The sequence below is a fragment of the Patella vulgata genome, chromosome 2 (genome assembly GCF_932274485.2).
Source record: "Patella vulgata chromosome 2, xgPatVulg1.2, whole genome shotgun sequence".
NCBI classification, from domain to species: Eukaryota; Metazoa; Mollusca; class Gastropoda; family Patellidae; genus Patella; species Patella vulgata.
This window is the reverse complement of record NC_065880.2, coordinates 41938425-41953994: the sequence shown is the minus strand read 5'-3', so window position 1 is coordinate 41953994 and position 15570 is coordinate 41938425. Positions and strand designations below refer to the sequence as shown.

At 34.7% G+C, this 15570-nt stretch overlaps 1 protein-coding gene across 1 annotated transcript; it reads left to right on the top strand.

Moving 5' to 3' along the window:
• The first annotated feature begins 544 nt into the window (after positions 1-544).
• LOC126810922 (adhesion G-protein coupled receptor D1) lies at positions 545-14840 on the top strand. The gene is made up of 18 exons (XM_056098920.1): positions 545-710; positions 1187-1273; positions 1995-2320; positions 2822-2859; positions 4108-4332; positions 4671-4742; positions 4932-5055; positions 5460-5658; positions 6646-6804; positions 7076-7211; positions 7621-7724; positions 7824-7923; positions 9382-9532; positions 9876-9942; positions 13209-13275; positions 13417-13502; positions 13673-13841; positions 14393-14840. Exons 3-18 carry the CDS (start codon positions 2254-2256, stop codon positions 14612-14614), a joined length of 1986 nt encoding a protein of 661 aa, XP_055954895.1. The 5' UTR covers positions 545-710; positions 1187-1273; positions 1995-2253; the 3' UTR covers positions 14615-14840.
• The last annotated feature ends 730 nt before the right edge of the window (positions 14841-15570 follow it).

Genomic DNA, 15570 nt, shown 5'->3' with positions numbered 1-15570 from the left:
AAATTGTGCATGATTTATTTTCTGATTTATCGATCAGTCTTCGAATCGTTGTGAAAATCAAGAGTTTTTGAAGGTTGTTTCACAGGTGCTGTTATTGTTTAACTGGTAACAAAGCGGAGTCTGATTTAAATAAAGTGTCGTGCATCAATGTTTGTCTTAAAATTATTACCCTTGACAGTCATTGAAAAATGCAATTCATTCACTGTGTTGGATTTGTAATCTTCTTGGGATGCTTGACTATAGTTATAGTTATACGTCAATTATTGTTGGAATTAATGCCCTTGTCATTGAAACATTATAATACATGTTACACTTTTTGAGACTTCTTTTAAAACAAAGCTTGATTCGGGTCTGGAGAAATTCTTTTCTAAATTTTAAAACAGTAAATTGTAATACCTTCATTAACATTTGGGTGACTTAGTGGCTAATGAGCGTACATTTCGGTGTACATGATGCTTAATGATTTACCAAAGTACACATTATGAACCAAACGCACTAACCTGTTATCTATCAATTTTGCTTAAATTTAGGAGGCCATACCGATTCTACTGGAATTTATTTTGGATATAGCAGAGCACTGAAGAAATTTATGGTGAAGATAAAAAGTAGCACACGACAATATACTGCTTATTTTAGGGAAGACGACATACCATCAAAACAACGTTATCTTATACACCTAGCAGTAACTTGTTCATTAACAGAAGATACAGGTCTTGTATTAAAGAAAATGAAAAATTATTAACTGGTCTTTTAATTAATAATTCAAGCCGTTAATGCATGATCCGCTACAATGATAGCATAAGATTTTATATTATGTTAGAGTTTTTAATAGCTTGTCTCTAGGATACGGTTAATTACCATCTATGTAAAATGTATTCTCTGCTCTTACATGAAACAAACACCCTTCAAAACAAAAACAAAACACGCAATAAAATCATCATAATAATTCATTTTGTGGTGTTACACCAAAGACAAATGTCATATTGTCTATATCGACGCATCTATTCTCTACAAACGACAGTTTGAAACACCCCATAAAAACTCTGAAAAGCTCAACGTAAACTAAAATCTGGCCATTGTTCTAGTCCATACTTTCTCGGTCTATATCACCAAAACATAGACTAGGAACCTTTTATGTCTTGTTATTGATTCGAAATAATCAAAGCTAATTACATTCTTTTTCTAGGCATTCTTGGATCAATCACGAATGGTTTAGGAAATATACATGGCTTGACAGGAAGTCATCTAGCAGACAGAAAGTTACATCATACAGGTAAATATATTAAAATAGCTATATGGAGAGCAGTTCAAGCCAGCTATTCAGTTTCAGGTTCCATTTTCCTAATCTGGACTCAAAACACTTGATTTGAGGGTGAATCATATCCAGTGGCGAATTTTATGATACCCACCCCGCCGAAATGTTTAATAAATAAATGCATGTTATTTTCATTAAAAGCTAGCTCTATCTAAATTCATTCAGACTAATCAAACTAAGATGCAATTATTTCTGTTGATCGTTTTCCTTATCCAGTCCATACTGTGATCAAAGGCAAATTAAGTCTATCGTAATATAAAACAAATTATAAAATTTACGTATTTTCATAATTCCATATCCTAGTAAGTAATATTTTAACGTTTAGGTATTCGCGCTATTCATACTTTGGATGCCATTTTCAAAGCAATGTTTCAGATGTTTGTGGATTATCAAGTTTATATAAGTATTTATAGAACAGCAGGCTCCAAGTTCACAAAGCATTCTCAAAATAAGTTAAGAGTTTACTTAACTTTCAATGACTGTTATGAGAAATATCTTTGATCCAGAAACACAAAACTTTGCATATAGATTTTTATTGATATATTTGATACAAAAGATTTATAAAAGCTATAATTTTAGTAAAATAATGCGAACAATTTTGAGTAAATTCGTAACTTAAGTCTGAGAATGCTTTGTTAACCCGGGGCCTGATTGTATATGATTGTATTTATCTTTGTAGGTTTAAAGATTTATATTGAAGGTAAACTGTTCCTACATGAGAGAAACTTTACTACCGAGATATTAACAAATACACACACGAACGTTACCATCGGTTGTATTAACAAAGGGTAAGGAATTACACCCACTCACCCTCTGTTTCATTTAATATACTTGATGATTTTTAAAAAAACAAAATTCAAATATTATTTTGATATCATGTTTTATCATTTTAAACTTCTTTGGATATTCACAGGGAGACATGGTACCATTTGCTGAAGATGGACGAATTGGGTGTTTGGAATAGAGTGCTTTCTCCCTCAGAAGTATTTAATATAGCGATACCTAGTTAGTATATATTAAGTTAGTTGCTTCGAATATGTTTCATCCCTATACCCAATCGGTAAATAAACAGCCCCCCCCTCTCCCCCAAAAAACAAAAACAAAAAAACCAAAAAAACAAACAAAAGAAAACAAAAGAAAACAAAAACAAAAGAAAACAAAAACAAAACAAAAACAAAAGAAAACAAATGCATTTATAAAGAATCTGAAATGAAGCTCCTCGGGCAGTCTGAGACAGTGTAACATTATATAGAACATACACTAACACTATAAGAAAATGTTGTTTCTGATTTGAAGTGCTAAAAACAAGCATTTAAGTATAACATACCATCATGCAAGTTTCTTCTAAAAAAATTCTTGATAAGATTCTGTAACGATTTTATGCCTGGATGCGCTTTTTAATTTATAATTTGTATTACAGACATACCAAACAATCTATGCAGATTACATTTGATGACATTCTGTAATGATTTTGACATGCTATTTTATTTAAAATTTATATTACAGATGATAAAATAGATTATCAACAACCGATCAATCAGTTGGTAAGTAAAGTTCTTATCATTTTGATAAAACCTTACTAGGAGGATCACACCACGAATAAACAATGTTGAAACAAGAAATCCAAAAGGCAAAAGAAAAACACGTTCGTTTTAAGCCATAAATTAAAAGCACAAATCAAATAAACGAAACAACTGCAAGAAATATCACACAGTACTTGATCAGGCGCTAATAATATATCATTTGTTATCATCAAAGCATGATATGAAGCATTATCCTTATATAACTTAGAAATCCTGAAATATAATCAGTGAAAGTTAAACCGGGAGCTTTCTTTTAGCGATTATTTCTCTCTGAATTTAACTTTATTTCGCATAGACTAGAATGCGAGCTTTCTCGCAATTATGTACATGTTCTGCATCATATTATTTAAATTAACCCCTTACCATGAATTATACGGCATAGCGTTTCGAATTCCCTCCTTGCATTGTGAATTTCCCCCTTGCTTTATAAGTTTAGAATTCCCTCCGTGCATTATAAGGTTTAAAATTCCCCCACCCATAATAAATTCTAGAAATCTCCCATGCATTATAAGTTTAGACTCCCTCCGTGCATTATAAAGTATAGAATTGCTTTCATGCGTTATAAAGTTTAGAATTCCCTCCGTCAATTATAAAGTTTAGAATTGCCTACATGCTTTATAAAGGTTAAAATTGCCTCCACGCGCTATAAGGTTTAGAGTTCCCTCCCCAAGCGTAATAAAGTTAAGAATTCCATCCGTGAATCATAAAGTTTAGAATTCCCTCCATGCTTTATAACGTTTAGAATTTCCTCCATGCTTTACAAAGTTTAGAATTAACCCATGCATTATAAAGTTTAGAATTCACCCATGCGTTATAAAGTTTATAATTCCTCCATGCTTTATGAAGTTTATAATTCATCCATGCATAATAAAGTTTAGGATTCCATTATAAAGTTTAGAATGCCTCCATGCATTATAATGTTTAGAATTCCTCGATGCTTTATGAAGTTTAGAATAAAACACGGATGTGGAAAATACCACTGAAATTCCAAGATCGAAGTTAATTCCACACACAAAACTGACTCCCACGATCAAAGGAAATTGTAGCCCTGGATTTATATGAAAGATACAAATAATGTAAACACTTCCAAGTCCCATATCTCAATATAATTTATACGTATTATCAGTCGTGTTTGGAATTATGGATTGACCTTCATGCATAAGGATATTAGTGATACCACAAACATGACCCATTTTCTGTTTTTGTTAGGATAGCGAGTTAATCAACACTAAAAACAATCTGGATACTGCTAAATCAGTGGTGGAATCACTAAATGGAATATTCAAAACTAAAATACTGAATGATGAGGATGTGAGGGAAGTTGTCAGTCTTTGGTCTCGTCTAGCAGCTGCCCAGTATACACCTCGGATAGAGCGAATGTCAGTAATCGTTAATACAACACCTAGTCCAGTTGATGAAGACAACCTTGTACAGGTAATAAGAAAACAGACCCCGATTTCACAAAGCATTCTCAGACTTAAGTGTTTACTCAATTTGCAATCAATGTTTATGAGAAACACAAAATCTGATTTTGTATAAAGCAGAATATCCATGATTCAAGTAAAGAAGGCGATATTCTTACAACGATCAAAATAGTGAATTGTGAAATTTAGATCAAATTACAAAATCAAAAACAAAGAATCGATAGTGAGCACCTTTAGCTCAATATTACCTATTCTCTAAAATGTAATAAATATCCGTCAATGTAGATTGCATGATTGAATACATTTATCTGATAACTGTAAATTATAGATTTTTTATTATTGTTTCAGAGAGTTGGGGACACCGTAGATAAGTTCCTTGGGGTATCAAACCGTGAAGCCGTAGCAAATCTATCCATTCAGGTTAGTAGTGATTGAGATTTGGAATCGTAAAATTAACTTAAGCCCCCTTAGCTATATATATATTACCATAAATCTTTTTTAAATAATTGTTTAAGCATAGTAAAACAAAATACAGATATATGACTAATAGATACCCGCCCCTCCTTTGTTTTAGAAACATAATAATCACTTTTATAATTTTCATTTTAGGAACCCGAAGCTTTGCCCAACTTTGTTCAAGCATTAGACAGTTTTCTTGGTAAAATCTCTCGATTTTCCTTGTCACCAGATGCAAATGGTACACTGACTACTACGCAGATTCGCAATACAATTGGTAATGAAACTAATTTTTATATGCGTTGGATTGACTTGTATAGAAACGGGGGTGGGGGGGGGGGCTTACTACGGTTTTCAAAGTGAATACATACAAACGGAGAGATAAAACATATAGTGAAATCATTCCTAATGGAGAATGTTTGGCAAAATAGTAGCAGGGTAGAAAAATAGATTTGTGATGATAGAAGCTATAGACGTTCTATACTTATGGACAATTTCCAATAGAATGGAGATCTTAGCTTGGGTGTTGTCAATGTGCACATGTATATCTTTTTGTGAATGTGTGAAAAATAGAGATTCATATGAAAACGATAGATTCATAGTTTCTAATAGTTCCAAAACTATGAATACCACTAATATGTACATGTACAATTAGAATTAAAAAGCTATGTATGTTTGTAGAGATCCGTGTAAAGGTTGATACTAATGCTGAAGAAGAATATACATATGATGATGGAATCTCGGCGTTTCTAGATACTCCACTGAAAAATGCATCAGGAGCATTACTTGTCAATGTTTTATATAAAGGTGTTGGTAGTCTATTTCCCACAACACACAATATAACATTACAATATAATGCTACTCACAACAACAATACAAGGTAATTTTCAAGGTGTAAGATCTGCTATCTAGAACATCTCAAGTTCTTTTTAGCTTATTCCAGTAATAAGAAATCAATTTTTGAAACCATTAAAAGATACTTAGGCCACCCATTCAAATCCCCAAACTTATTTTTACCGAAAACATAGACCTAGTGTGTTTGTTTTTAAATCAACACAATAATGTCGATTTCTTTGCTATTTTCACAAAAATCGGAATAGACACAATTTGTTTGAACTGACCTAGGAAAATACAATTAAAGCACTGTTACTCGCCAGCTATTCAAATTATAATGCCGCCATATAACGCTAGAATCTGCACACTTTTTCATACTTTCCGGTATTGCCCATGAGTCTGAATGAACAGCGCGAAGCTAAGAAGTGTCACATTATTACAAACTAAAAATATCTGCATTCTGATTTCGCAATTCGATTCATTAGTCTGGTAGCCACATCTCCACATTGATGTATAACTTCTTTGATAGTCATTTAGTAAGTAAACATATTGGTATAAGGTACAATATTATGGATATACCATGCGAGGTTTCGACAAGGAGATGATACAAATATTTAAATATATATACAGAATAGGCACCCCCCCCCCCAAAAAAAAAAAAAAACCAAACAAAAAAACCCCAAAAACAAAAACAAACAAAAAAACAACACCCCCCCCCCCCAAAAAAAAACCCCAAAACCCCCCAAAAAACACCCCCCCCCCCAAAAAAAAAAAACCAAACAAAACAAAACAAAAACATACCCAAAACCTCCAAACTAATGCCAGTTTGTTACAAACTCTAATACGCTTGCCTTCCGATTTTTCAATTCGATTCATTAGTCTTGACATAGATGAATCATTGGTTTGTAAAGACGAGAGTTTCCTCCTCGAAACGTCACGTACTCTGTAATTGTGTATCCATAAAATTGTACTTTGTGTTGATGTAATATTATCGGGTAAACATAAATACATATAAGCATGTTTAAATTTCCAGGAACAATACCTATTTAAAACTGGGAGACGATATATTAGGAATGTCTGTATATGATAATGAATCTTATCCTCCTGCTTCAATAATATATAGATTTAAACTACCTCAAGTACCTGGAGCAGAAGTTTACCCTCACTGTGTTTTCCTGAAGTTTAATAACAGGTACATTAATTCATCTCCAGCATATTAAAGTAAAGATGAACAGCATTTTTCGATTATCAATAATCTCTTTCTTTATCCAAGATTTATCTTCAGTATACCCTTAGTACGTGGAAATGCCCTCGCCTAACAATTATAAAATTAAACCCAATTAAGAAACGGCCCCGGATTCCTTACAATTTGAAACATTAAATAACAAAGCACCGAGATATATTATCAATCTAATCATTCATAAACTACAGTGAAATAAGCATGTTTAATTTTATCTGTGTAGCTCTAAAAGCGAGCAGTACAGCCCTGTTTGGTCTGATGTTGGGTGTGTTTTACTTCAAGTTGCTACCAATTCTGTTACTTGCTCTTGTGGACATCTTACAAACTTTGCTGTTCTCATGCAAGTTGTTCCTTTTGAGGTTAGTAGATATGCTTCTGAGATAGATCGAAGATTAACGAGCGGCCACAAGAACATACACTTACTTGACGATTTCGGAAACGGCAGCAGTCAATCAAGCATTACTTCTTTATTCAAATAATAAAACTTTAGACAATGAAAGTAATTATTTGAATAAAGTAAAGTGAATTCGGTAAAGTGGCTTTAATATTCTTTTTATCTATTTTCATGTTTCAAAATACAAAGTTTTATATTAACGTCGGGTATAAATATGTATCGTGTTTACATGGGGGCAATAAACCCGCAAATACTTGATGTATATGGTAAGAAGGCGGGGCCGGTACAAACTCTAAGTACTCCACTGCAACAGTAAGTCGTATCATTATCAATTGATATTAATGATTGCCGTTTCCATATTTCCATATTTTTAGATAAGTGAATCTGATTTGCAAGCTCTAGAAGTCATTACATACATAGGATGTTCTTTATCTATCGTTGGTGCCACCTTAACCATTTTAACATTCATATTACTCAGGTAAGCTTGTTAATCGTCCTCTACCTGTGAATCCGGACTATATCTTTCCCGTCAGTATGTTTGTTAAACATTTCAATGTAATTTTATATTTAATTTCAGGATCTATACAGATAGAGTGATGATCCATTTAAATCTGGCAATAGCTATTATCGCTGCTCAGATTATATTTTTAATAGAAGAATCGATTCCACGAGCTACGGTTGGTTACCATATTTATGTCGAAAATTATCGAAGTTTTGAAAATTAATTTCAAGGATGCCTCCCATTTTAGATAGAAGTTCTTCTATGGCTCATAAAAAGCTATCTTAATAAAACGGAATTCCCCATAGCAGAATGTCCCGTTTCATGTTAAATGAGTATATGGAGAGGTATCAGAGCTTCAGAGATCTTCACCGGTCTTTGAAAAAATAAGTTTCGCTTCTTATGTGGGGTGTTCAAATTTGATTGCATGCAAAATATGAGAGAGACCTGGCAACCCATCGCCAAGATTTTGCTTTATTCTGGCCACTAGTGGTTTTCAAACGTCCAGTGGACGTTCGTGATCAATAATTTGCTGTAAGTAGGCTAATTATTTTATTTGCAATGGTTATTTACAATATGTTTGATCCCTACGTTGATCGAATGAGTTCATCGAGATTTTCTGATTTAATACCCCCTTGTCAGTGGTTTATACATTGACTTGCTCGTAAAAAACACACTTGGCAGTTGGAAGTGGGAAATAAGAGTAGCCCATAGCGCCACTGTTCGGTCAAAAATTCCCCTCATTGCACAGTGCCTGCAGAAAAGCAGTAAGTTAAACCCTCATTTCATTTCTTTAACTTATAAACCGATAACGGTAAAGCTCTTTGGGGTATATTCTGTGCTCGGAATAACTTGCGGTCTGAAAGTCGGGGGCAGCTTTAGATACATACAGGGGAATTCGGGGTTATTCTTCTGAAAGTTTTCTTTAAACCTGTAACGGGTTATTCTTCCAGCATAGGTTTTTCTTTTCCTTAAGAAAACATGAAATGAGGCTTTTCTTATTGGAATTCTGGGATATTCTCATTTTACGTACACGTAAACATAGCCGGTTTATTAGCACGATAAAGTCCTCGACTACGGTTATACGGGGGAAGAAAGTTGGGTTTTCTTTTTCTAGGGTTATTTTCTTCAGTTTTTCTTTCCCCAGCATAACCTCAGTCTCGTGCTTTATCCTACACATAACACGAGAAGGCGAGAGAGAGAGAGAGAGGGGGAGAGAGAGAGAGAGAGAGAGAGAGAGAGAGATGGGGTTTAACGTCCACTCGACACAAACCAGGTCATTTCGGGACTAACATATGGTTAATTTTATTTCATTAATTCGCTTGCGCGTAGGCGTCTTTAGCAGTTGGAGGAAACCGGAGGACCCGGAGAAAACCCACGAGGTTGGACAGGAGACCCTACTCCTTGTCACGTACAACCGGGGATTCGAAACCACGCCAGTTGACTCAATGACAGGCCGTATGATACAGCACGCACACGCTAACCATTCGCCCCCCCCCCCCCACAACACACACACACCCACACACGAGAAGGCAAGTCATATGTTATTATTTACCTTAAGGAGCAAACAAAATACGATTTTTTGACAGTTTTGTTTTGTATAAAGAATAAAAGTTGATAACAAAATATATTTCAGTCAGCTTGTACGGCCGTAACAGTTTTATTGTATTATTTTAATATGGCTATATTTTGTTGGATGCTGGTTGAAGGGACACAACTCTTCCTACAAATTGTGATCGTGTTTTCGTCGGATAGCAAAATGAAAATTTTCTATGGCATTGGATGGGGTAAGACATCTATCATAAACTACTTTTAGATCAATTACTACCTAACCCCCCAGTTTTATAATAATATTAATAATGGAAATGATAATTTCGTTAATATAATAATTGTGTAAGAACCATACCCTGACTATCCGTCTTTGTTAGTTTTTCCCGAGGTCCCGTGTATAGATTGGCGTGCACGTAAAAGATCCCTTAGTAGTTGTAAATCAATATAAGAGTAGGCCGGGCAAAATTTCCCTCATAGCACACTGTATGGCGTCTGCCCGTTTTCATTCGACCAGCCAGAGCAGAACAGTAGGACGTTAAACCCCATTTCATTTCATTTCATTGTTATTTTTAATTAAAGGTGTTCCATTTGTATTGTCATGCATTTCAATAGCTGTTCTTAATTCTTCAATCGGACAAAATGGAGTGTGAGTTCTATTTTTATGCTTATAGTTTTCGCCGGCGTAAAAGTCGGTCTAATACAAATGTAATGGTGTCGTTTCCACGGGGCCTAAAATAACGTGACTTGGAGCACGAACTTGCTTTGAAATGAAAAATCCGTGCTTCGAAAATAAGAAAAGCGTGCTTTTAAAAGAATGGTGTAGTGCTCTGAAAAAGTGTAAGGTAGCGATGCCTCCTGACCCCTAATATATAGATTCAGTCCCTAAAGCGACTTTAAAAGACAATGATCAGATTTGTTATTTATTTTATACGATTGTTACTGATATAATATGAGTTTTGATGTTGATGTGATGATAGAATTTGAATTATAATTAAAATATTATCGTAACAAAGGGGTGTGTTATCTTCCTAGTGCTGAGTTTTCATGCGAAGAAAAGCTGCACATAGCCAAATAAACTCCTATTTAAACTGCATCAGAATAGTTTTTCAGCTCTGAATTTTCAAAATTTTCGAAGCCCCCATACCCCCGACAGCGTGCTTGGCACCTCCGGCGCTCGCGGTCGGTCGGACACAGAATCCGTGCTACGAGAATTTAACCATATTTTAGCGCTTCCGGAAGCGAGAAAGCACGAGGAAACAAGCTTTTTTTTTATATCGTTTCGCTTTCATCTTGAATATGGCAGATTTTTTTAAAACATGGTGCGTGTTAATGTTTTTTTTTTTTAAAGGCGGCGATTGAGCCAAAACGATATTAAATCACGCTTTAATGATAAATCCTTACTTACTACGTCATTAATTATGTGGGATTCCCCAAAGGTTCCAGCGCTTTTCTGTAAACCAGGAAATACAAAACGTTGGTTTTTTTCCCACTGGCAATAACGCGTACATGGAAAACGGGGCTTTAGTTTAGTTTTAAAAGTAGCAATAGCAGTGACATTAAGAATGAATTGAATTGGCAATGGTGCATAGAATGGCTGGTTATCATATAATGATAAATTATAAGGACATTATATAAGTAATTGTGTGTCAGTAGAGGATCGCAGATTTCTTGTGGGTTTATAGTATTCAAGAAACTCAGAAAGACAGACGGGGTCAATGTATTCAGGCATTTAAACACAAGTAACACTATTTTGTATTCTATTTTGGACCTTTTGATGTTTATCTATCAGTTTAAGTGTGAGGCCTGTGCGTAGGTAATTACAATTATCGAACCTTGATTTTACGCGCTGATTTTGATGGGGATATTAGGCAAGTTCCTATTGGAATTGAATTGTTGTCATTGTCTTTGGATAATTGAGTTTTCGAGCCAAGAATAAGATATACGGTTTTTCCATAATTCAATTTTTATAACATTTTGTGACATCCAGCATCTAATATTAGCAATACAATTTAACAGATTAGATTAAGTGTAGTTAAAATCACCATTTGACGCTTTTTTAAATTAATAGTATAACTGGGAGTCATCGGCGTATAAATGGAATGACAGTTGTGCCAAGAGGTGATATGTAGAGGCTGAAAAGAATCTGACCTAATAGTGATCCCTTTGGGACTCCGTATTTCATTTCGGCATTTTTAGATTTCTCGTTTCCAATGATAATATATATTCAACTCACTTGATTAATTGTATTTACTAACACCGAAAACCTACCTGTTCAAAATCAATATCTAATTAATACATTTCGTTTAATTCAAACTAATTATTTGGCCTACCTGTTTTTGGTTTAATCTTCAAAATCAGTATCTAATTTACACATTTCATTCAATTAAAGCCAAATAAAAATTAACTAGAACTCCTAAGGAGTACTGACGTGTTTTGGTATGTCACGTCATGTCAAGTCACGCCTTGTCACATCAACATTCAAGTTACACCATGAATTATTGAGTATAGTAGCATCCAATACCTAATAAAGTGGAAAAACCTGTCATTTTGAACTCTTAATAAAACCGGAAGTTATACTTCATGACCGAACTTTTCATATTAATTGTTAGTAGACATCAGGGTCATCATACATACAATGGTCAAGGGTCATGGAAAGATTAGGTCACCATCTAAATGGTGAAAAGTCGAACAAACTTCAAAGTGAAACCGGAAGTAAACAAATTTGAAATTGAAAAATCGGCTCCTTAAGAATTGTTGCAATTTGGAATAGGTTCAATACCAAAAAAAAAGTTTTCGAAAATCGGAATTAAAATGGCGGCTGAATATCGATTTATATGTTTTTTGTAAAATCCAATATGGCGGCCAAGCGGTTGAAGTTGTTATCAAACAAGGTCTTTGAAAATAAAAGATAATATCTGGGGCTAACACCACCATATGTCATTTTCTGTCTATTTTTAAAATGGAGAGAACTATTCATGTTCGGAAAAAATCGGAAGGCCTCGGTAATTTCTGGAAGTTTCCGGAAGCCGTCACAAAATTTTTTAATATGCCATTTTGAAGGCACCGATGTGTTCCTTATTCCTACTAAGTTTCAACTTGATACATCAAAATTCATATCTCCATCACTATTTAATAGTGATGGAGATACGCCATCTTGAATGTCGAAAAAATGACGAAGAGAACTTTCGCAAATCTGTGATGCTAATATTAATCGAACGAACTTCAGAATATCGAAACACTGTCAGTCAGACCCCATATGGGATTCGTAAAAAGAATCCAAAAATGAAAACGCGAAGAAGATCCGTTGAGAAATAACCGGGATATGGGCAATCTTAGATTAGTTTTTATACCATCCCTAAAACACTTCCTGTTTGTCAAAAATGACCCAATTTATATTTAATAAATAGATCCAGGGAGGTCAACCACATCTACGTTGGCAGGATGTTTGCACCATGTACAGACTAAATCCCCCCCCCCTCCTAAAAAAAATAATAAAAACACTGACAGAAACAATACGTGTTTCAACCGTTTCTCATCACTAATTTTGAAATCTGAGGTGAACAGACCGGATAAATGAAAAATTCTCATGGAGACGATGGAGACCACCATGTCGATAATATACCAACCACAATATCTTATAAAGATGGGTGCAGCATAATACATTAATTAGCGATTTTGAAGAAAGTTTAGGATGGGTGCGAGAATTGCGATGACGCTAATGAGAAACAAGTAATTTAATTGACCTACTTGCTATTGTTACTCATCCCCTGGAATTCTGCCAGTTTTCATATTGTTTTTTTTTTTCAATAAATAAATAAATGAACAGTGATTTAGAATCTAAAACATGTATTGTATTATTTAGAATGCTTGTCAAATTTTTGAAGACACACCATTTATTTCTCTGAATTATAGGTGCTGGCTGTCGGCTTCTGATAATTCTATTTGGGCCTTTGCTGTTCCTGCTATTTTTGTCATTTCGGTAAGTTGTTCAGGAGTGTAGACCTCATTTAAGCGAAACTATCGAAGATCGTTTAACAAATATACAAACATAATTTGTTCTTAATAATTGTGAATTGAGGATCCCAAAAATTTCTAATATGGAACGCATTGTAAATTTCAGACGAATCTTATTATTCTGACAGCTGTGATGAAGGTTGTGATAAATCTTAGTAAGACAATGGAAAAGTCGAAGACTGCAAGTATCAAGTGGGTACAATTATTCCTTTCGATTTTGTTGTTTTCCAGCGACAGGGTGAATAGGTCATTTTGTCAAATATTGAGGTTGACTTTGAATACTTAAACGGAGGCCTAAAGCGCCAATTATCACAGTATATCCTCTGGGGACAACCGTTCTAACATGAGCTATTTTATTACAGGAATGCCGTGAAAGCGTCTGTGTTTTTGTTACCATTGCTGGGAACGACTTGGTTGTTTGGTGTAATGGCGATCTCTGGTTCCACTGTGGTATTTCAGTATATATTTGCTCTTACTAATTCTCTACAGGGTTTCATGCTTTTCATCTGCCACTGTGTCTGTAATAGCGAGGTGGGTTAGAAATTTAATTACTACTGTTACCTATGTTAGCTATATGTTTTACTGCTCTGGGTCAAACTGTCAAATAGTAGTCATGTAAAATTATGTTGCACAATTAAGACAAACATAACCACACTAAAAGTTTCGCAGGAAACAAATGCGATTTTCAGTTTCTTTACACCCACCCAACCTTGCCATCGTGACCTCATTTCAGCTTACCGATGTCCTGTTATTAAAGGATTGTACTGCGTTTGATCGATGTCGTGTTTTCGGTAATTACGAAGGTAACACCTGAATCACGTTATAAATTATATTTTCAACATTTAAGTATTTAATCACCCGGGTACTCAGGTCAAAATCTGGTAATTAACGTGAACACTGGGAGATGGTTAATGGGTACGATATGTGGTGAGTGTCAATAGTCATTAGAGATCTATGGTGTACGGACACTACTTTTCTATTGGAGCAGGCACATGCACTGATTTATCTTGTGTATTTATGGACTATCCTTTGGATAATTGGTACTCTATTTTATGATTGTCTTATTCTAATGTTGATTTCAGGTGCGAGAATGTTTCATGAGAAGAAAATCAACGTGGGATCTGGGACGGCAGATTAGAATTGAGCCCATTTCGTATGTTCCTAAAATGGCCGAGTCGTTTAGAACGGTCCCCGATCCAGATCCAGATGCTATGTCACGTGCTGGTACGGAATCACCGTCTACTGACAGTTCGGCGATGGGTTCTCTCCCTGGAAGCGCTAAATCTGGTTTCCGCAGACGTTAGAAGCGTTGATATAATAGTTAAAGTGTCTTCATGGCAATATTACTCGCCAAAACATAAATCTTATAAATTCGATGTTAAATACAAAAGTACAACACAAATTTTTAGCGTCGGGTGTTCTAGAAGGAGTAAGCATAGCCTGCATTTTATACGATGCACAAAGCTAGCCAGTAAGACAGTTTCTACTTCGATTTAATAAGTGCTGGCGGTGCCTTGATTATCATTGTGTTCTACCAATTTTACCTTAAGAAAAAATAAATATATTTCCAAAAGCATATTATTACCCATCAGTTGTCTGGTAAAACATCATAAACAGAATGTAACCCAGTGTCCTGACTCATGACCGTGGTAATCGAAATCTGCATAAATATATGGCAGAGCTCGGCGCTTAAAGTGCTGGTTGGATATGAAGATAAGATTAAAGCCATAACACGCAAACATAAAAGACCACGGCCATCCCCAATTAAGTAAAATAAATTTCCTAAAATAACTATATGCCATAAGATTTCAATCCATCAATTTTAACATTTAATAAGGCCATTTGAAGTTTAGCCTCTGTTCTGTAGATTGGTTCTATTGTCTACAAATTAGTAGACATGGCAAGGTTTGGGGGTGTTTAGTTTGGAAAAGTTGAACTTTTCTATTTATTTTCCTGGAACATTAATAGATTATCCTATCGTCTTGTAAGATGTGGCGAAAGTATATTCTACAAAATTGTATTTTGTGGTGATTTTCACTTATTGATTGTTTTTCTTAGTCCAATATCTTGTGGAACTCTTGTGGTAGAAATACACCACACACCAAAACACTTATCAAAATTACATTATACAGACTCGAAATTTTAATGAGCTTTGTTTAGTCGAACTTCTGTCATATTATTTACAAGTTCAATATATTGTGGAACTTTTGTGGTGAGAAATTCCACACAAACACTGACAAACCTTGCCATAAATGTAGAG

What these genes read in the sequence shown, in the direction of transcription:
- LOC126810922 (XM_056098920.1), top strand. Translation starts at nt 2,254, where the DNA reads ATGGACGAATTGGGTGTTTGGAATAGAGTGCTTTCTCCCTCAGAAGTA. An exon ending in AACAACCGATCAATCAGTTG is followed by an intron (nt 2,860 to 4,107) that starts GTAAGTAAAGTT and finishes TGTTTTTGTTAG; the next exon opens with GATAGCGAGTTAATCAACAC. An exon ending in ACTCACAACAACAATACAAG is followed by an intron (nt 5,659 to 6,645) that starts GTAATTTTCAAG and finishes TTAAATTTCCAG; the next exon opens with GAACAATACCTATTTAAAAC.